The sequence below is a fragment of the Epinephelus moara genome, chromosome 13, assembly GCF_006386435.1.
Source record: "Epinephelus moara isolate mb chromosome 13, YSFRI_EMoa_1.0, whole genome shotgun sequence".
NCBI lineage: Eukaryota > Metazoa > Chordata > Actinopteri > Perciformes > Serranidae > Epinephelus > Epinephelus moara.
The window spans coordinates 21,091,392-21,113,020 of record NC_065518.1 but is presented as its reverse complement, the minus strand read 5'-3'; the positions used below and the strand labels follow the sequence as shown (position 1 = coordinate 21,113,020).

Below are 21,629 nucleotides of genomic sequence, written 5' to 3'. Positions count from 1 at the left end.
AAATCAGGCTTCAGTTTATGTATCAATTATGAATCATTTATTCGATTTAGCTCTAACATCTGAAGAGCTATTACAAAAAAGAATTAACTGCTTTGCAAGCAGACCAGGCCTCTATTTGAGACAGGCCTTTATTTGTCAAAATGTGGAGCCACACCGGGCTGGTTCAAGGGACTGGGCGTTTAGTTGAAGTTTTACGGTCTGTTGCAACCAGGAGGAGACACGAAAGGACTACAAAGCATCACAAAATGACCCAAAAAAGACCCTACAGTATCTAAATACAACACAAAATTATCTCAGTGAGACCCAAATGACCACCAGCGGACACAAAATGACTATGAAGAGACACAAAACCCACAAAAAGATGCATAGCGACTAAAAGTGGAGTCTGAGGTCATCCAATTTGTGGCTCGAGTCTGACTCAAGTCCAAGTCAAGTGACGCAAATCCACACCTCTGGTAGTGCATAACAAAGAGGAATTCACAGGCAACCTACAGAAATCAGTTTGGATTTTTTTCCCGTTCAGGCTTTTGTTTTTGATAAATAATAGGAGGAAATCAAAGCTTTCAAGCTGCAAATATTTAAGTGGAAAAAAAAAGTCTGATGAAAGGATAATGTATTTACATATCAAAAATATTTCCCACTTATATGTACACTTGTTTACCGCACTACTATTGATCCCAGAAACCCGCTCTCTGATGTGTTTGTTATCGCTGGTTCCTCTTTGCTCTTCATTTCCTGCCCTGTGAAGTGTCTCCTCTCATCTCTGAACTCTCCAGCAGACTAAGAGTGTTTTCGCAGGATGTTTTGGGGTGGAATATATATCTCTGTGGTATCTTGTGTTGATGTGTGTGTGCTGTTTGAGTCTCCACCTCTTCTCCCAAACAGCCCCCTCTTCTTTAGGCCCCCATCTTTCTCTGAGGCAAGCCCATCTCCACCCCCCCCAGCAGCTCCACCAACCTACCCCTCTCAGTCTCAGATGCCAGGAGCACACGATATTCCCCAGCCCACCCCTGGCTTCTTCCCCAACTTTGGCTCTGTGGTGAGGGAATTTATCTGACCTCAGTGGAGACACAGAAACATCCAGAAGCCTCCATGAGGTGGTGACGTCCAACACAAGGAGCTGTCAATCCTTTTTCTTCCACCAAGAAGATCACTCTGCTCATCTGGAACCACAGGTATGACTGCTAAAATGTCTGTCCATGTCTTCAGTCATCCTCAGTCTGGAGTGTGCGGCAGGGGCAGGGTGAAATAGTGGTGATAAAGCTGTGGCCAGATAGTGAGCGGACGGACTTGGCATGCTGAGAACTTCACGGTCAGATATGTGAGGAGAGACAAGCAAAAACGGGAAAAAACAAACAAACTGCCCCCTCGTGGGAAATCTGTTCATTTCAAACCCCATGCCTCCCTGGTGTTGTGTAGATACAGAGGAGCTAATTAGATATAAGCCTTTCAATTTTGTCTGCAGACATGATAAGGCTTAAATCATCCCCCAGCAACACTTGGTATGAAATTGAAAAGATACAGAGTTCCTCAAAGTAGATGGAAAGTTGTTTTCATGTAAAAACTGGAGCGGCATTGTGAGTACAACAGAGTGTCTCGTGTGATAAAGGAAAGCAGTTATTGTGCAAGTCAGTTCACCGCTGCAAGCAGTTTGGCGAGTTTTCAAGGCCAGGTGAAGCACTGCTGTACTTTAGGGACAGGTAGATGTGTCAAATATCTTAAACCAAACACAAATGAGATTAAATGTGCTTTCACATGTACGTGATTTTAACAAATCAGGTGTTGAGTGGCAATAAAATCTAAAGAAAGACCCGACCACTGACAACAAGATGATCACATTTCTCTCCCCTCTTATTTTCCCCCATGTCAAGCCAAGTGAATAAATCATGTGACATGTAAGTGAGGAGGTGAGGAGGGAGGGGTTTTATGTCAAGGGTAGGGGCATAAATGGCTCGAGAAACATGTCTGAAGCCTCCATCTGTCTGAGAATCCGGGTGATCCTCTTGTCATGAGACCTCCTGTCATCACAGCTCAAGTATGTGTGAGTAAGAGAAGGTGTATTTTAAAGCACAAAGGTATTCGGTGTGTCCATGTTGAGGAGAGATCCCTATGTCAGCCTTGAGATTATCTTGAGATTATAACTTTTTTTTTTTTTATGTTCTCATCGGCTCTGAAATAACTTTACATTTTCAAGAGCAACCCCTGTCTGGAGTCATCTAATAGCAGTGAAAATCTTTGTAGTGTCAGTGCAGCGTGTTACTTGGTTGTCAGGGCGCATAGAACAAATACCTCTGTGAGGCTTGGGACTGTACTGTTTGTCCTTCCAACACTTCCAGCCCTGCTTCTTCTCATTTGTCAGTGTGACCTGGTTGGTGAGGTGGGGGGTCCCTGTCTCTCACATCCCACTGACTGTGCTTTGTGTCTGTCTGTACACACACACCACACATAGACGTGTAAACCAGTGGATTTGATGTTTTAGGACAATTGTGTTGTTGGGGGCGCAGCACCCCATTCTGGGCCTACAGCTGAAGCATTCCTTCCTCTCTTGATCCATGTCTCTTTTATGCTCTTTTAGCATTTTTTTTCTGTCTTTCCTTTTTTTTTTTTTTTTGTGGAAACCTGATTTCCCTTCTTGGGGAAAGACATGAAAGCATATATTGGTGCTACAGTAGCATAACTCACTCGGCTCCAGCTGCTTTTAGAGAAGAATGCAAGTGCAGGGGTGGGCTAAACCATTTCACGCCTTTAAGGGGTGAGAGGAGCCTGAGAAAGCTGCCATTATTTTTTTTTTTTAAGAAAAGGTAAAGGCTCTCAAATGATTTAGTCAGCCAATTTTAATTTAGTTATAGCTAATTACTTGCAAACAAAACCAAATTTTTTTATCCCAGGCTTTTCAGGGCCCCCCCCCTCCCATGACCAATTTCCTCCCCATAACAACACCCCTGGTCCAGAGTGTAGGATTTAGGGGGATATATATTGACAGACAACAAATATAATGAAATGAGAGAGTTGTTGTCTTGTCGTTACCTTAGAATGAGCTGTATATCTGCATAGGTAACAGGTGTTCATCCATAGAGATTGCCATGTTGCACCACCATGTTTGTACAATAGCCCAGAACAGACAAACCAAACACTGACTCTAGATAGGGCAATTCATGTATTTGTGTTGGCCACTGTAGTTTACAGCCCCTCTGTGACAAAATGTACTTAAAAACACTGATTTTTAATGTAAAACTGCTTTGTGTTTTCACCGGTTTAAAAGGCCTCCATTGATAATACAAGTCCCATTTAAAACCTCCTGAACAACTGGATCTTAAGTTATCAGGGAAAAAAGGTGAGCACACATGAGCAGGCACAGGTGCATTAGCAGGTGCTGGGCTAGCTGCCCGTCTCTGACAAGCCAAACAGAGTAGGAGAAACACTGATTTGTAACATTTTATGGCTTTAATCAGTGTTTTTACAGGCTTTAATCAGCTGTTCCATTAGTTTGGGAGAGGAAAAGACCTCTAGAGATAATTTAGCTCATGTCAAATAACATCCTGAACAATGAACACTGAAGGAATTCTAACCAGGAGAAGCTTCAGCAGGTTGCAATCTGCAATCGTCACCACTAGATGACACTAATTCCCCCTAAATCTTACACACTGTTCCTTTAAGTGACCGATCCATGAGTTTAAAGGCCAATCGGACACCAGAACATTGCTTAGCATTTAATAATAGGCTATTCTAGGACAGGATTTTACAACCGGAAAGTTAACATCACAGCAATTATTTTTCGTTGTGACACTCACGTGGCAAACTATAAAAATGGAATGGGTTCCAAGGTATTCTACGAGGAATGTGTGCTTACACATACAACATTTGACTAACCAGGATGGCATTGGGTTGTGGTCATGCAGGTGAGCCAGGTTCAACGAGATGACATTAAGTGTTTATGTAATGCTTCATTCCTCTGCTAGTGGGACATTAAAGGCCACAATATGGCGTCTGAGATCCCAGCAATTACACAGCCCGACGCTCCAAGGACTGACAGCGTCTTCTCTGTCCTGTCCGGCTTTTACTCTCTGGACTCTGGCGTTCCTGGACTCTCTCAGGTGATTCTCGACAAGCTCAACATGAAGGACTACGGAGAATACAGGTAAAACTTAGCAGAGCCAGTGTTTTAAATTCCAGCAAATCCATTAACATGTTTGGTGCTTGACAAGTGACAAGTGTCTGACTCTAATAAGGGCTGCTGTTGAGGGAAAGGTTAAAGGCGCCTCATTCCGCAACTACAAGGAGATGTTCCAGAAGATGGAGGAGACTTTTGAATTCTGCGCCAGCTGCAACAAACTCCCGGCTCATCTCACCGAGGGCCAGACCCTGAAACGCTGTGCAAAGTGAGTGCCATTCACTAGCATTATCACTGCTTAACTTTAATCATTGTTGACAATCAGAATATTCAAGGTGACTGAAACCTACACTGTCCTCTGGTCAGCTCCATCACCAACTCAGGGCATTGTTTTCATGTTCTCCGATAGTTGTCATGTGCGAAGCATTACCGGCTGCCTTTGTATCAGCGACAGAATGATAGGCCACCAAGATGTGGGCAGCTCGACAGGGGGTGGATGTTGGCCAATGGCAAATATAGCTAAGCCCCGTGATTGTGTCTCATCTGCAGCTCTGCAGCTTATTAAGAGCAGCTTAATGCAGTTCATAATGTCACAACAGCACCGAGTGTATTTCAAGGAGCGTGTTGAGAATAAGGAGAGGAATACAGTAAGCTGCCTCATTGTTCTCGTGCCTCATTTTTCTTCTGGCTCTCTGCGTCTCTACGCTCCTTTTTCTGTCTCTCTCTCTGATTCACACACACTCACACACACACACACTGTCTTGCATGTGTGTTTGCTGGAAATACTCAGCTGCCACTGCCTCTCTCAGAAAAGTTACCAGTAGCAGCAGAAAAAAAACCTGACAATCTGACCAACTGTCCAGCACCTGACCGTGACTTTCCACTTCTACCCTCATGTAGGCTATCTACTTTCAAAGCTAATCTCAGCATAAGTGTTTCATACGTTACCTTTCAAGGACACCTGTGTTTTCTCACCTCACTTTGTCCACTCCTGAGCCCCCTTTGGAGGATTAGTACGCCCAAAGTGCGCCATGACAGAACACACAGGCTGATAAATGATTTTATGTAAATGCGTGCGCCTTGAAGGCTGCAAATGATTGCAAGGTAAAGTAATATAGTCTCCCAAAGCACCAACTGGCGCTGGCTGTCAGACCTTTATTCCAACACATTACCTCGCCACTTAAACTGTGCGACAACACAAAAGCCCACATCCGCACAAAGAGGTCGTTTCATCAGTAATAAATTCCGGCCTCTACCTACAGCGGCTGTTTTTGCCAACTGTCGTCTTAAACGGAACAGAATTCATCTTAGGTGTCATGAGTCTGCAACTGAATGAGACGGTCTGATATAAACACGGGATCTGGATGGATGTAAGATGCTATTTATGTCCTGGCACAGACGAGACATTCTAGGTGATCATCCAATAAAAAAGGAGGCTATCATGATATATGTAAGTGATGCACCCATATTTATTATGGTTCACAGCTGATGAGATAATTGATAGCAGCGCTTTATTTAGCATAAATTCTTGAAGCGCTAAGTGTTTTTTAAACACAATCCATCACTGATGCACATCCTTAATATCCTTTCACTGATGTGCAGGTTATATTTTAACAGTTCCTCCAGATGACCTATCAGACATTTTCCTGCTCAATTTATCTTTAAACAAAACTGTCTACAGCGCTAGCAGCTCTGTGAGGCTGTACTTAGCAGGGGTTTGAGCTAATGCTAACGTTAGCATGTTAGCATTAGCTCACAGTGACAGCTAGTAGGTTGATGATGTTTACTGTGTATGTTTTAGTTTAGCATATTAGCATGCTAGCATTTGCTTATTAGCACTAAACACTAGCTACAGCTGAAGCTAACGGCAAAAATACATGGGACACGACACGTCACGTAGGCGGGGTTGAGCAAGGTTCTTTACCTGCTACTTAGACTCTTGCTGTGTCTCAAATCGCGTACTTCTGTACACTTAATATTTTGAGTGCATAAGTGCGTTCACACTGAGAAGTATGGAAAAATGCAGTGCACTATCAGTACCCGGATGGTGCACTCAAAACGGTCAAGAAGTTGAGTGTGGAACTATGGACACTTCTCGCCCTCAATGGTCGCCATCTTGGCTACGTAGCAGAAGGGGAGGGACCACTTTTCAAACTGGAAATGGCGGCTGCATTGTACAAATACATGTGTTTTTTGCACTAAGCACCACTATACTGTTGTCGGGTATAAGCCAGCAGTATGTTTATTGGGTTAATTTAGCAGTCTGTAATGATTTGGTGCTGCAAACGATAACGTGAATGCTAATGCTAGTTTGCGAACTAGCTAAAACATAGGGTCGTCATTTCCGGTAAGTGCACTACGGCAGTGTTTGGTTTGAGACAACACTATCCTGACGAAATTTGCGCACTACGCCAATAAGTACATAGTGCACATAGTATACTACATGGAAGTGTACTAACAGAAGTATGTGATTTGAGACACAGCATATTCTGTCTTTGTAGTGTGTGGTTGCTAACAGCTTCACTGTGTGTATTGACTTGATACTACAGTTGGTTATGGAGGGTTTGGAAACATATGCTATATTAACTAATACTGAATTAATTTGCTGTATTGTTTTAACATTAGGATAGATTGATTTAACTGATTTATTTTAATGTGAAATGTAAAAGCACACACAAGGTTGCTCTGCTGCTTCTCACTGCCTCTGGTACAATAAGGCATTCATTTCTAAACAGATTGTACTTGTTTGATGATGATGATGTCATCACACTTTAAAGTCTTTGAGCCAAGCAGGAAAAATACCACTGTGCATATTCAATAATGTGCATACCCTGGAGGAAAACCGGGAAGCTAGAAACCTTTGTGGTGTATGGGCAAGGTGAGCAATCCCATTGGACTATCTTCCATCTATGGAAGTTGGACATGAACCAAATTATAGAGAGGACGTGAAGGATCTCGGTCCAAGAATGAGATTGTTTACAATGTCCGTGTATGTGAGTTGAGGTAGTGCATCAGGGTCTGTAATCCAGCCTTGGACTGCCAAGCCATATGGATCTATTTTGTTTATTGTGATTAATTTGTCCAAATACCATTGCTTGACCATTGTAGCAGACACAGGTAACAGAGCGTGGTCCTCGGAAGATGGCCCCCCCCATCCAAAATACCGAACACAGTATGATGTCAATTGTACATTCTCCACTGGGCAAACTGAAATTTTAACCTGACAATTGTGCTAGATGAAAAGTCAGAGGATTGCCAAAGTCATCCAATTTTATCCTCTTGGGGCCTTGAATATCTGTAGCAAATGTCATGGCAATCCTTTGCAATAGTTTCAGCCTGGACCATGATGAGTCATCTTACTGACTAACAGACACACTGAGATTCCCATCTCTGGAGTCGTGCTACTGGCATGGCTAAAAATTTAAGTGCAGAACAATGAAGTGGATGGTGTACAACTCTGTCAATTAAAGTTTTCCTTTTTGTTTAACTTCTATGCTTTGCATCATTTCTTTCCGTTGAATTTCACTGTGTTGCTTTTTTCTCCCATATTTCACCCACAGGTGCTTGAATGTGTATTACTGCACCAAGGACTGTCAGAAAAAGGACTGGCCTCAGCATAAAAAGGTCTGCAAGAAGCTGCGCCTGGTGGCCATTGACAGACTAGTGGAGTGGCTGATGTTCACTGGTGAGAAAAGAAAAGGCGGCGCTGCCGAAACTGAAACGCCTTAATGGCTTGTTTGAGTTCACAAAACACAAAAATCATTCATCATCATTAATGAGAAAGCATATTTTAAAGATGAGCTGCAGAAATGTAATGCCTGAGAGACAAAAACTGACAGAAAGTCACAGTGCAGTACTGGTGCTTTTTTGAAATTTTAATTAAAGTTTCTCAGCCTTCGAATTTCACTGATTGCTTTTCAAACACCATGTAAACTTGCCAGACAGAATCGACAATAATCTCTGTCCTCAGCTGTGTGTCCCATAAATGTATCATGAATGTTCTGCCACCCACGTAGGAGACCTCCCATTCCCCACCGAGAAGTGGTCCAAGACAGCTGCTGAGGTGAAGAACTGGGATGACTGGCTCGCCGCGCAGGGGGACCTTACGCCACGTCTTGATGCCATCTTGTCTGGTGCCAAAATGACAACCCTTTGGAAGAACGTCAGCAGGCCGAGGCCAGATGACTCTGACCTGCGACAGTCTTTATGGCGGATTCAGAGCGAGTTCCTCTCTCGAGTCCTCACAGTTGGAATGGCCATCCAGCACTTCTGCCTTAACCCCCATGCTAAACCACTCACTATCCACATAGCAGGGGCTTCCCACAACGAGACCATGGGAGCCAGACTGACAGACTATGATGAGCTTAACAAGATGTTCCCTGGACACCAGGGCATAGAGGTAGTCATGGTGGGACCAGAGGTGGTGGACGGCCCCGTCATGAGGCCTCCTCTCAAGGCGTTTGGCCCCAGGCAGAGGGTCTTCATCAGCGCCCACAAGGGCCTGTATCATGACTTCTGGGAGAACGTGTTGGAGAAAGACGAAGCAGCCAAGCCAGATTTGGTGGTTGGATTTCATCCTGGTATGTACATCCAACATTCTGCCAAACATGGACAAACAGAAAGTAACAGATGTGATTGTTTAGCCAATAAAATCTTAAGCTGAAAGGAGACTTTCACCTTAAAATGCTTTTAAATCAAACAGTAAGGGACATAATGATGGCTGCAGCTATAAATAGAAACTGCTTAGCTTAAGTGGTCAGCTGTCTTGGAGAAGCGGTGACTTTTACCCCTTTATGCTCATTTGACAATTACCTCTTTCAGAGAACAGAGCAAGCAGGGGACGTGTAACTCACTAGATCTGGCCTATTCATTAGCACCAGGCTTTTATTGGGGATTTGGGTGATTAATGGGAGCAGCTGGAAAAGACTTTGGCTCCTCATTGCTGAACTCAGCATAATGTCGATGAGCTGCCCTTTTGAAAGCGCCCCCGCCCTCTCAGATCCCCTCTAACATTGCAAGCCCCAGCCATTCGTGTACAAAATCATAAACAATCTCACCACCTCTAGTCTGAATTCCAGTTTTCTGTATTACGCTTACTACATTTGGAATTCAAGAGACATCGGCAACTTTTTCTCCACTTCACAGCATGTTGGACTGAAAGACATCTACCCTCCACTCTTTCACTGACAGCCACCTCATTAAAGTGGCACTAAAATCCTACACCTCCTAAGCTCTCGCACCAAATCTGCTTTCTGACCCTTTCACCTGCGAAGCGGCAGTAAAGCCCTGACCCGACTGCACCCAGAACCCCTGGCTCAGTTATCACCCCAAGGCTCCACCGGAGCTAAATATACAGGAATCAGTCATCCTGCGAGTAAACTTGCCCGAGTGCCTGGCTGCGTTTCATACCGCAAAGCTGGCAGAGCACTGCATTATGACACTGTTTAAGTGATAGGGGAGCAGGCAGCGTGACCAAAGGAATAAAAAAAGGAAGGTGTGTGGGAAAGTTGCAAAGAGAACGAGAGAGGAAAAAGCTGCTGGAGAGCAGTAAAAAACAGACAGTGACCTTAGAGAAAAAGAGAGGGAGGGGATGTCAACTGTCTCACAAAGATAGACCACTGAAAACAGGCACCTCCTGGTAGCTGTTTGTGTCCATAAAATAAACTGTTTTCATACCACTAAAACTTAATCTTAGTCTATACCATTAACAGCAACTTTATTCACCATATGGTCCAAATTCACACTGGAGCCAGGCAGTTATTACAGTCATTAACAGTCAGACTGTACCGTCTCTTTGTCACCTTAACTCCTTAAGGTCTAAACGCCTAAACGCTCACTCCCTGTTAAATGTTTTATCATGATGAGCAGTGTAACCTCAGGGATGTTGGTATCATGGCATGCATTATTCAAATCACAATCCTCTCCTTCTGCAGTTTGAGTTCCCCGGAAAGATGTGGCAGGAGGTGGATAACATGACACCATCTGTATGCCAGCATCACGGGCCTTACAATTCTCTGCCTCTGTGGCATGCTCTGGAACCCCCCAACTCACTTACAACCAGTACACACACACACCAGTAATGTACCGAGCAGCTGACGCATTAATAAATTCATAACCTGCATTGTTTTCCCAACATGCTGATTGAAATTTAATCCACAATTTTGTCGTTCTCTCGGACAAACTAATAATGTGAGACTGTGTTGATCAAAGCAGGGAAACTCTGTGTTTGCTGCCTGGTTTTGTCTCACTCAAGGACACTAAAGCCGGATGGATTTACTGTATTTGCTGCCACGGTGGCTTGAACCTCAGTCATCTGGTTGAAGGGTGACACACACCAACCCACCCTGCTGCTCAGGAGGGAAAAAAAGTACTGATATAAACCCAGGGCAAAGTGACATCTGTCAGTTAATATGCTGAAGGATTATGAAACCCAACCCAGCATGAATATCGCCAGACTGCTTCACTGGATTGTCTCTGTGTGAGAATGCCCTAAATTTTCAGCTGGCGTGAGTGCAAGGTTAAGTTGGAACAAGCTTTCTCCAGTTTAGCCGAAGTTTTTTAAATGAGGTCAGCTTGTTTGGAGCAAGATTAACTTTGTCATATTGACTGATAATTAGGCTGACTGCAAAACACTGTCAGTAGCACGTCCAGAAGGAAATACACTCTGGCTAAGAAGAGAGAAGACAGGGCCGGCTGGAGACTAATCAAGCGTAACATGTTCGATCTTCAGCTCACTGGGGTAAAAAAAAACAACCTATAACTCTGCAAAGAAGACTTGCATAGTGAAAAACAATGTTTTTAATGCCAGTGTCATTCAGCTGACTTATTCAGGGATGTATATGGACTAGAGTATGTTACAAGAGTGGCTTATACTTAATTAAAGGCCCTGGAATCAGTGTCTTACTATGATTGATAGTATCCTATATGAACACACTATTTTCTGCCAAGTGTCTTTATTACTGTTACTGTTAATATTATGCTCATGTCTGAGCTGAAGTGGGTGGGCCCTGGGAAGAAGAAGGTGATGTCACATACTTTCATGCACTAGTCGGGATTTACCAACATTTGAATTACATTCAAAAATTAAACCAAGCAAAACCAACCCAATAAATGTTGGCATTGTAGGATTCTGATAACCACAGATATGTTACATTTGTACATTATTTTGTAGCCAATATGTTGAAACTTTCCATTTTTTTTATTTTTCAATAATGCTGTGGTTAAAGCTGCAGTAAGTAACTTTTATAAAAATAACTTTCATATTACTGTAACTGTACATGAGACAGATAATCTGTGAAAAAAAGGTTGCCCCAAATGGCAATTGCAAGAATCCAATGGGCCTGAACAAAACCAACCAATCAAAGGCAGGAGGAGTCTCTTATGCAATGTCAATTACTGTCCCCTGCACATTCTCTCGTGCTAATAAGAGCGATACGATATATGATACGATACGATACGATACGATATATGATATGGTACAGTACGCTACGCTACGATATGTGATATGGTACGATACGATACGATACGATACGATAAGATACAATGCAATACAGTATACCTTATCGTCCCTGTAGAGAACTTTGTCTTGGACTTAAGAGCTGCACAAATATTGCTGCCTTACAATAATAGTCCAGAAATTAATCATACACCATAACAAAACCATAAAAACACATACTACACATAACAGTATTGCACATGAGCCATTCATGTATTGCACATAACTCTAGCACACAACACAGCACCAAAAGCAAAGCACAACATCTTCAGAACGCAGCTTCAGTTTCGGCTTCGGTTTTGAATCCTTTCAGGTCCAAGCTCTTGTTTTATCTTGGGCTTGGTTTAACTCTTTCTTTTTAGCTTGCTTTTTGCTGTTGGTCTTCCTCTATTTACTAGTTTTTGGGTTGGATGCTGTTATTGGCAGCATGTGCACAAGCAGTGATTGACACTATATTTCATTCAGGTGGGGTGGATTCTTGCAAATCCCATTAGGAGTACTAGGAGGAGCCAAAGGAACCATATTTTTTCACAGGTTATCTGTCTCATGAATTATTGTCAGGATACAGTGACAGTTTCAGCAAATGTGACAAAAAAAATATTTTATTTCATAAAAGTTACCGACTGTAGCATTAACGTGTGGTTATGTTACAACAGCCACTTGCTGATAGCTTGGAAATGATCATGTTTTGGCTTAAAACACCCGCCTTTGTTGGCATGATTATGGCTGGAAATGATGCCTATGTCTCATTTTAAAACAACAAGTTTTGTTTTTTCTTAGTCTTGAACAGTGATCACCAGTGATCTGCATCTTGGCAGCTGTCTTGCCGAGGTGTCACACCATCCAACACCTACCCATGACAAAGTCAGCTCATATACATGTAATGTTTCCTGGCAAAACTGCTTTTTGTTATTTTAATCATTATATTAACATGCTGGTTTTGCATCTTCCCGAATGCGACTGGAACTGGTGGTCTCTCTTTGTCTCTCTGGTCCTGTCTGTCATGTATCTCTTATATGTTTCTGTGTGCTTTTTACACAGGTTTCCACGCTAACCAGGGTCTGGTGGAAGGCTGGCTGCCCACCCTCCTGCTACTCAGAGATTATAACATCCCCTCCTTCTTCACTATGTACAGGTTAGACACACTACTGTGACTCTAAACACAGTTGTTTCACATTTTATAGTGCTGATAATATCATCCATTACCCTTTGCACAATATAATAAATAAGCTCAAACCATTTGCTATCTAAAACTGTTGAACTATTCCACCCTGCCCTCCTCTATGGTACACTTGTTGTTCACCTGCATATCATGTGTGGTCTCCTTACTCTTCACCTACCTGACCTCATCATCACAGTCCTCGGTCTCAATGCAGTTATTGTTGCCCACAGCCCAGATCACACCGCTCCTTCCACACTTCACACTCCTCCCCTCTGGTGGCAAATACCAGTTTCCTGTTTGTATAAAGGCCAAGTTGAAGAAAAGATTTATTTCTAGTGCTGCAGGCGCTCTCAGCAACTCCCCCTGTAGACTGTAACTTGATGATATAGCAAAGTTATTGATGTTGTTCTCCCTCTCTTCTGTTGTTGCTTCTCCTCTGTAATTTCTCTCAAACTGTTTTCTTGTGGGGTGGATGTTAAAATAAGTCTGTGAGGTGTTTAATCTCTGCACAGTCTCTCACGAGGACAACAAAACTTACTTGATGAATTGATTCCTCGGCTATTTTCTTTTGTCTTAACAGCGAGATGGAGCTCAAGTGCTCACTTCAGATCCTCTTGGAGTTGGAGGTGCACATCGGGGACAGTGGAGCCAATCCGTTCACCTCTCAGAAACCAGAGCAGGTCCAGTCCTGCCCCAACAAAAGCCCCGTCTACTGCAACTCTCATTACATCTGTTTCCAGGGACTGCAGCCTCAAGTAGACTTAGAGGACTTTGGGTCAGACAATTAAGAGGCAATTATAAGGGAAAATCAAAGCCTGTCTGAGGTGCCACAAGCCCTCTCCTTTAAAGATGCGATTTTAAAAACAGGATTTGGGGATTTCCTGGGGTCTTGTGGGGGCTTCCTGCAGCCTTTTATAGCTGGACATTGCTCAGCTGTGCCGCCACTTGGCAGATGTGGACGCTGAATATGGGGCAGAAAACCGCACCTTCACCACCGCAAACATGCACCAAACACTGACATTATTAATTAATGAGACAGATAACAGAAATCACTCAAAGCTCATTATGGAGGAGGATGGCACCTGAGGGCACCAGTGGGGCACAGGGGTTTGGACTCTGTTGGTGCCCCGAGGTGGCATGTTACTTGGATATGGAGGGTCATGGGTGTACATATGTAATGAGACCAGGATGAGTTCAGACATTATTTGACGGTTCCCTGTAATTCGTTCTGTGGCTAGACGTATTCCCAAATCTCACAATAGCTGCATGGAATCATATGCATACTAATGTAACACATGATCTAAACTGACACCTAAATAAATTATACAGAGGCACAGAGCCTCAATGTGGTTTATTATATTTATTCCTTCTTTTTTCTTGCTGGACTAGTGGGTCTGTGGAGTATGTGATCACCACAGACGATGTAATAGTTCTTATGTGCTGAGTGGAGACTCCATAGGCAATCATCCCTTTCCACTATCTCTTAAAAAGGCCGAAAAGCCAAGCAGCATTCGTTTGTCAGCTGTTTTCAGGTCAGGGTTGAGAACGGCAATGCAATACAATGCAATTCAAAAAACAGCATGAGACACAGGCTTAAAAATTACCGTCAGATAAGTCATTGTCTGATTATCTCTACAAAACTGAACATTATATGCTTCACCTATTGCAGATCACAGGATTTTGCCTCCATAGCAGCTTTAAAAATGCAATTTCTTGACTACAAAACTACCTTTAGACCCACTTTCTGTCAATATTTCAAATAATGGTTCATGTGCCCTATTTCCTTCTTAATACATCACATTGATTTCCCTAAGATTTACCAGTAATCAGGCAGTAAGGCACATTAGAACAATTTTCATAGTACAATCTGGTTTAGAATCTGTAACGATGAAAAAAAAAATACTCTGCTGCTTGTATGATTAATGTGTGAAAATAACTAATGTTCAACCATGACACTGATACCAATGTGTTAAACATACCATTACACTTGTCTGCATGTGTAACTGATTTGCTTCATGGAGAGGTACTGCTTCTGTCTTTACAGTGTGACACTGCCCTCTAGTGGAATAAAGTGGTAAAAGCACACTGAAAGTACAGTTGATGCTGTAATAGTGGAGCTCAGGGCTTTTTAAGTGGCCACATGGGCAAAGGGTTTGTGCACAAATGCTGTCTAAAATTCAGTGATACAAGATTAAAGTCATGCTGTGCATTTGTGCAACCAGCCCCATCAGAGTGTTGGTTGGCACAGTGTTAAAATGCTACAGTTACAAAAACATGAAGCACACAGTAGAAACAATTTGAAAATTTAATTCAAACAAGAACCAGAAAACATGAATATTTTATAGAATATCTGCCCAATTTTAAAACCAACAGCATTTTAAAGCAATTTATGAGTATTAATCTCAGTCTTAGAGACAGGGTGAGGAGATAGATACATAGCCGAGCTGCTGCTCCTTTGCGTTGATAGAGGTCAGTTAAGGTGGTTTAGGCATCTGATCAGGATGCCTCCTGGGCGCCTCCTGTTAGAGGTGTTCAGGGCACGTCCCGCTGGTAGGAGGCTGAGGGGTAGACCCAGAACACACTGGAGGGACTACATATCTCATCTGGCCAGGGAACACCTTAGGGCCCCCCAGGAGGAGCTGGAAAGTGTTGCTGGGGAGAGGGATATGAATGTCTAATTACCTTGCCATTGATCATTATAAAATAGTAATTATATAAAACAACATAATCAGCATTTAAATCTGTTAAAATAGTTTTAATTTCTCAAAATGCAGCTAGACCTACAGTTACAACTGAATTTTACAATTGGGTGACACATGTGCCAACCAATCCCACTCATATTTGACCCAATATTGTGATGAAATTATGTCAGGCGGCTACCATCACTCATCACAGACTTTCAAATCTTATATCAAAATGTAGGTGATTCATTTGTCAGTTAACTAGAAATAACACATTTCCAATATCTCGATCTAACACAATTTTAGAAGACATGAAAGCAAACATTTTGATTTTACTTTTTTTAATTTCGGTGACCTTCAAAGCAGTAAAGCAAGCAAACAAACAAACAAAAAAGCTGTGTGCCAACCAACCCTGGTCTCCCCTAAATTCATGGATAAATGTCAATATAAGTGTAAAAATAAGTCAATATAGTTCGATAAATAAATGGTTTTTGAATCAAAAAGGATGTTTTTAAAAAATACTATTTGTATATTAGTTCAGGGAAATTCTGTTTCTTAATACCACATTTATTTCCCAGCTCTATTTCCATCTGTTGTATTCAAATGAAGAGGTGTGGTTATCCCACAGATTCAGACCAAATATTTATTTATTAATTTTGACTTAAATGGCATCCCGTAATAGCCTGTTGAGTTAACATATGTAAATGATAAGTATTTCTGGCTTTAAATGTATACCACAGTAATGGATAGATGTATGGTGTTTTCTTGCCATAAAATCTATGCACAAATATGAATTTCTAAAAAAAAATATGAGCTGTATTTTGTAGTTCTTGTTTAGTCAGGAAGAGTCTGGAGTTGTCAGACTTTTCTAGAAGGCGCAGCACAGGTGCTAAATGTGGCACCCAGCTGCAGGCCCCCCCAGCAGGCCGCTCAGATAACAACCCAGAGGAGCAGCAGAAGAAGAAACTCAACAGCGCGTGAGTGCCAGACTCATTCAAAAATGACGGAAACAGAGACGTAAGTAGGTTTTGGCTGAATTACTGACACTTCTTTATCTTCATTACAGACAACATGTATAAATTCACACCATAAAAGGACGCCATAAAAGTCAGAGGTGTGTGTGTGAAGCCGCGCGCGCAGCAGCAGAGCCTCCTGGTGCTCGTTAATAATGACTGCTCGACATTTGAATGACATTTGGAGATACTAGCACGAAGCCACAGCCTGGTTCATTTAGCTTGAGTTGTCACTATTAAGCTTCAGGCAACTTTTCAGCAACATTTTTCACATGTAAACTTATATGAATCTCTCCATGCAGTCAGTCCTCTCCTCCCCTCATATAGCAAATGTTCAGGCTAATAATAGAAACATATGGGCCTCAGTACTCTAATGGTTAGCTATGGGCTAGTCATGTGTTAGCATATTAGCCTCTGGTGTTTATAACTTATAACCAAATTACTAATGAGTGACTGGCAGAGGTGGGACCAAGTCAAGTCCCAAGTCAATTTAGGCAAGTCCTGAGTCAAGTACCAAGTCCTAAACTTTTACTTTCGAGTCCTAAACAAGTCAAAATGTGCTCTGCATCAAATGTAATGCCATTTAACAACAGTGTATATATTAATGTATTTATTTGTTGAAACAAGTCTGTTGGAAGTTGTTGTGTCTCCGTCTGTAATGTCTGATCTGCACATTTTGCATACTGCAATTTGTTTTGTTGACCACCATGTAGTTTTTGTACATGAACGAAATCATCTTTGGTTTCAGTTTTTCCAACTGGAGCTCAGTAATGTAAAGCCAGTTCTACATGGTTCTCTCATGCAACTTGATTGGATGCTTCAAACATAATGGACCCGGTGATGTCACGGTCGACTTGTTGGGGACTTTTTAAATAACATTCTTTTAATCTTTGGGCTTGGGAGAAGGTATCAAGTATTTTCAAGTCAAAAGCCTCAAATCCAAGTCCCGAGTCCTTTTTGTTTACGTCCAAGTTGAGTTGCAAGTTGTTCAAGTCAAGTCTAAAGTCATCAAGGTTGTAACTTGAAATAAACTTGAATCCATGTCATGTGACTCATGTCCACACCTGTGGTTACTGGTTAATAACTGTATTGTATTCTTTTTTGTGTCTCCAGAGCTGGTGTGCAGACCAAGGCTAAAGCCATGGCTTTCCGCTCTCAAAAAGAGATGTTTGAGAAAATGGAGGAATCGTTTAAAATCTGTGCCTGTTGCCAGAAGCAGCCAAATCAACTATCAAACCCGCAGAACCTCAAGCGTTGTGCCAGGTAACAAAAAGAAAGAAGGGGGAAGAGCCCCTCAATATCTCCCTCAGCAGGCCTGAGCAGCCAAGATCATCAACGTGAGTCATTTTCCAATCACAGATCTCTCACTGTTCTTCTGTCTTTGCACAGATGTCTAAATGTTTACTACTGCGGTAAAGACTGTCAGAAGGAGGACTGGCCCAAACACAAGAAGTTCTGCTCACAGCTGCGTGTGGCCGCCATTGACAGAGTTGTGGAATGGCTTTTATTCAAAGGTAAAACATACAGAGGCAGATTATCCGACAGGGGGTGCACAGACATGCAAAAGGCCGCCCCATCTCTCTTACAGAGGAGAAAGAGACACAGTTTTTGGTTATTTAGCCTCTTTGTGTCGTTGTTTTGCATCTCTTTGTAGTCGTAATGCATGCTTTTGTTGTGTCTCCTCTTGTATTAAACAGCTAAACTAATCTTATTCTTTTTCCCTATCATCAGGAGACCTCCCATTCCCCACAGAAAAATGGTCAAAGCCCCAGTCAGAGGTCAAAGGCTGGGACGACTGGCTTGTGATGCAGGGAGATCTCACACCCCGCCTTGATCCCATTTTAAAAGGAAAAAACATGAAAGACTTGTGGACCAACGCTGGCAGGCCTCAGCCTGACGACGAGGACCTGAAGCAGTCCCTGTGGAGGGTTTGCAGCGAGTTCTTCTCCCGGCCGCTGACTATAGCCTGGGGCATGAGGCTGTTCGGCATTAACCCTTACTCCAAACCTCTCACCATTCACCTGGTGGGAGCGGGCCACAGTGAGACTCTGGCAGCCAGACTGACGGACTATGATGAGCTTAACAAGATGTTCCCCGGACACCAGGGCATAGAGGTAGTCATGGTGGGACCAGAGGTGCTGAACGGCCCCATCGTGAGGCCTCCTCTCAGGGCGTTTGGCCCCAAGCAGAGGGTCTTCATCAGCGCCTATAAAGGCCTCTACCACGAGTTCTGGGAGGAGCTGGTGGAGAAAGAGGAAGCAGCCAAGCCAGATTTGGTGGTTGGATTTCATCCTGGTGAGAACAGCTTTCTCATTACACAAAAATGTATCAAACTCACTTTTTTTTGTGCACACTGGCACCTTATTTGCATTCAAAGTATTAAAAAATCCCAGTGTAAAGCAATATATTTTCATTGTGAATTAGAAAATAGTCAGCAGGCCACACAGCACCCGATCATGCTTTAAATTGAGTATCACTGCAGAATCTGACTTTGTGTGTGTTGTGTGCCAGTAAACCACTAGCTACTGAAAAGAGTTTCTTGTTCACGTTGAACTCTTTTCATTTGTTTTCCTTCACATCTTTTTGTGTCAAGGATTTGATGCCAGTCAGGGCCTGGACCAGGGTTGGCTTCCAACACTCCTGCTCCTCAGGGATTATGAGATTCCTTCACTTTTCACTGCTCTCAAGTGAGTGCTACAGAATAACACCCACACACACATACTGTACAGTCAAATACCTTACAACAACATTTACTCAAGGACTGTTTTGAGGTACTTCTTCTGAGTATTTCCATTTTATACTACTTAATATTTCTACGTCACTACATATCAGAGGGAAATATTGAACTTAATTTCCTTAACAGTCACATCAAGATTTTACATAAACCAGATATGATCAGTATATCAAATGTGAAGCATTGTATTCGATTAAACTACCAAAAAGTAAAGTAGTTAAACCTCCACCAGCTACAACGTTAATGATCCAATAATATAACAATATAACATCAACAGGGGCCACTTTGCGTAATGAGTACTTTTACTTTTGATACTACTTTTGAGTAGGGATGCACAATATTGCATTTTTTTTTGCTGATATCTGATATGCCGTTGTATAACAACTTATTTAGCCAATAACACACACCAAAATCCATTTTTTTCTCCGCCTAATTTTAGTGATCATCAAGTTTCTTCTGTACTGGAATTAACATCATATTATGCATGCATACTCTTATCCTGATGGCCCACCAGAAGATGAAGGCATGAAATAGAATACTTTTCAAAGTATGTAATATTCATTCATTGTGCAAAATAAGAAAAAGCAAGTTGGCCGATTTTGATAGTTCATTTAAAGCCAATATCTGCCAATACCGACATGCCGATATTATTGTGCATCCCTATTTAAGAGTAATTTTTAGTACAGCATTGCTACTTTTACTCAAGTAACAATGAACTACATACATTGTACTATACTATCAATGAAAAAAGCTGCCAAGAGGCTGAGTAGGCTCGTAACTTTGACTCATTCAATAAAATCCATGCTGAAGTCCAAAGATTTTTATGGTGATATTAAACAAACATCTGAGATAACTAAAGATAAAAAAGATTAAATGAAACATTACGTGATGTAATTACGGTCAACAGAAAACATTGGAGCTAAAACTCACCCTCTTTGTCTAAGAACCGCCATACCAGTGAATGAACAGGTAAATTAATGTGAAACCAGAAGTGCAAGTGACCAAAAGAACGTGTACAGCCTAAACAAATAATAAACAACAGAGGTCAAATACACATTCTGGCTCCTGCATACATCTTCCACTACTGAGGAATAATAATACCTAAGCTCAGAAAATGTCACTGCAGCTGATAAATGTTAAGCAAGTATCATATTACAGATTACACAGCAGTAATCAGATTATAAAATTCTGTAAGGAAAGGAGCCGTGGATTAGGGGTTTTCAGAAATACACACAGCATGTGGTAAGCGTCTTATTTTTTTGATTAGTGGAAATTGAACATGGTTTAATATGCAGCACTGTTGCACTCGGTTTGTACATTCTAATGAGGTAGTTTATGATCAGTAATCTCCAATAAATCCAATTAAATAAAGACCTTTATTGTCCCGGAGGGTAATTTGCTTTGAAGACAGTAGTCCAACACAAATACATAGAATATATTTTACACAACAAAACACAAGATCCATGTCTCCTATACTGTCACCAGGAGTCATGGGAAAAAAAAGAAGACGCAAGACATGAAATCCAGGGTTATCATTTGTTAAAAAAAAACAATATCACATGGGACAAAGGACAATCAGTTTTACCTTACTGCTCTCTTACCATCCATATGAATTCATACATGATGTGTCTAATGTGTAATGGCTCCTGATGCTTCTTGTCCTACCACCTGCAGCGAGACAGAGATGACCTACTCCCTGCAGATCCTCATGGAGCTGGAAATGGACATGAAGGGAAGCGGAGCCAACCCCTTCACCTCGCTGAAACCAGAAGTGGTGGGCTCATGTCTCAACAAGCCTCCCGTCTACTGCAACTCCCACTACTTCTGTTTCCAGGGTCTGCTGGAGACGGTGGAATTTGAGGAACCAGAGGAGGCTTGAAGGTGCACACACACTATTACTGTATCGGGACTGTGAAGCATTTTATATGCGTAAGGTGGTAAAAAAAAATAGGGTCTAAATACATATAAATTGTTAAAAAGTTAGCACCCTTTTTACTCTGTTAACAGCTGTGAGTGTTTGCTTTGACATTTGCATTCACTATCTCAGTTTTATGGCATGTAACTGGCATAGCAGTGCGATTTGAATATACAGCCTCAGAGCTATTGTTGCGTTAGCAGAGAGGCAATAAAACATTGTAGGAACAGAAAAATGTCTACAATAAAGAACTTTAAATGATTAAATACGGGGGAGACTGCATTGTGTCCACTCTGGTTTAATGCGGTTTTTCTTCTTCATTATATAAACATATGATTTCAGTTTCATTTTCATACATTATACACTTTTATCAAGGTTAAAAAAACACAAATATTTCACATGATTTTGGGCAACATACAGAACATATAAGCAGTCCATTAAATATTTTCCTCATTAAAAGAATTAACTTCTAAAGAAATTAACCCACAGAACACAAGCAAATCACTTTCTAAATACGT

The 21,629-nt window shown here is 41.9% G+C and overlaps 2 protein-coding genes across 2 annotated transcripts; both read left to right on the top strand.

Moving 5' to 3' along the window:
* Window positions 1-1,002: 1,002 nt before the first annotated feature.
* LOC126399312 (putative protein MSS51 homolog, mitochondrial) lies at window positions 1,003-14,094 on the top strand. The gene is made up of 7 exons (XM_050059152.1): window positions 1,003-1,175; window positions 3,960-4,138; window positions 4,230-4,379; window positions 7,672-7,796; window positions 8,128-8,691; window positions 12,648-12,741; window positions 13,349-14,094. The coding sequence occupies exons 2-7, from the start codon at window positions 3,981-3,983 to the stop codon at window positions 13,554-13,556; spliced, it is 1,299 nt and encodes a 432-aa protein (XP_049915109.1). The 5' UTR covers window positions 1,003-1,175; window positions 3,960-3,980; the 3' UTR covers window positions 13,557-14,094.
* Window positions 14,095-16,350: 2,256 nt separating this feature from the next.
* Window positions 16,351-21,379, top strand: LOC126399313 (putative protein MSS51 homolog, mitochondrial). Its single transcript, XM_050059153.1, has 6 exons — window positions 16,351-16,466; window positions 17,576-17,725; window positions 17,852-17,976; window positions 18,194-18,757; window positions 19,056-19,149; window positions 20,871-21,379. Exons 1-6 carry the CDS (start codon window positions 16,450-16,452, stop codon window positions 21,073-21,075), a joined length of 1,155 nt encoding a protein of 384 aa, XP_049915110.1. The 5' UTR covers window positions 16,351-16,449; the 3' UTR covers window positions 21,076-21,379.
* The last annotated feature ends 250 nt before the right edge of the window (window positions 21,380-21,629 follow it).

Coding starts and splice junctions, on each gene's coding strand:
- LOC126399312 (XM_050059152.1), top strand. CDS start 3,981: ATGGCGTCTGAGATCCCAGCAATTACACAGCCCGACGCTCCAAGGACT. Junction 4,139..4,229: donor AAGGACTACGGAGAATACAG/GTAAAACTTAGC, acceptor GACTCTAATAAG/GGCTGCTGTTGAGGGAAAGG. Junction 12,742..13,348: donor TCCTTCTTCACTATGTACAG/GTTAGACACACT, acceptor TTGTCTTAACAG/CGAGATGGAGCTCAAGTGCT.
- LOC126399313 (XM_050059153.1), top strand. Junction 17,977..18,193: donor GGAATGGCTTTTATTCAAAG/GTAAAACATACA, acceptor CCCTATCATCAG/GAGACCTCCCATTCCCCACA. Junction 18,758..19,055: donor GGTGGTTGGATTTCATCCTG/GTGAGAACAGCT, acceptor TTTTGTGTCAAG/GATTTGATGCCAGTCAGGGC.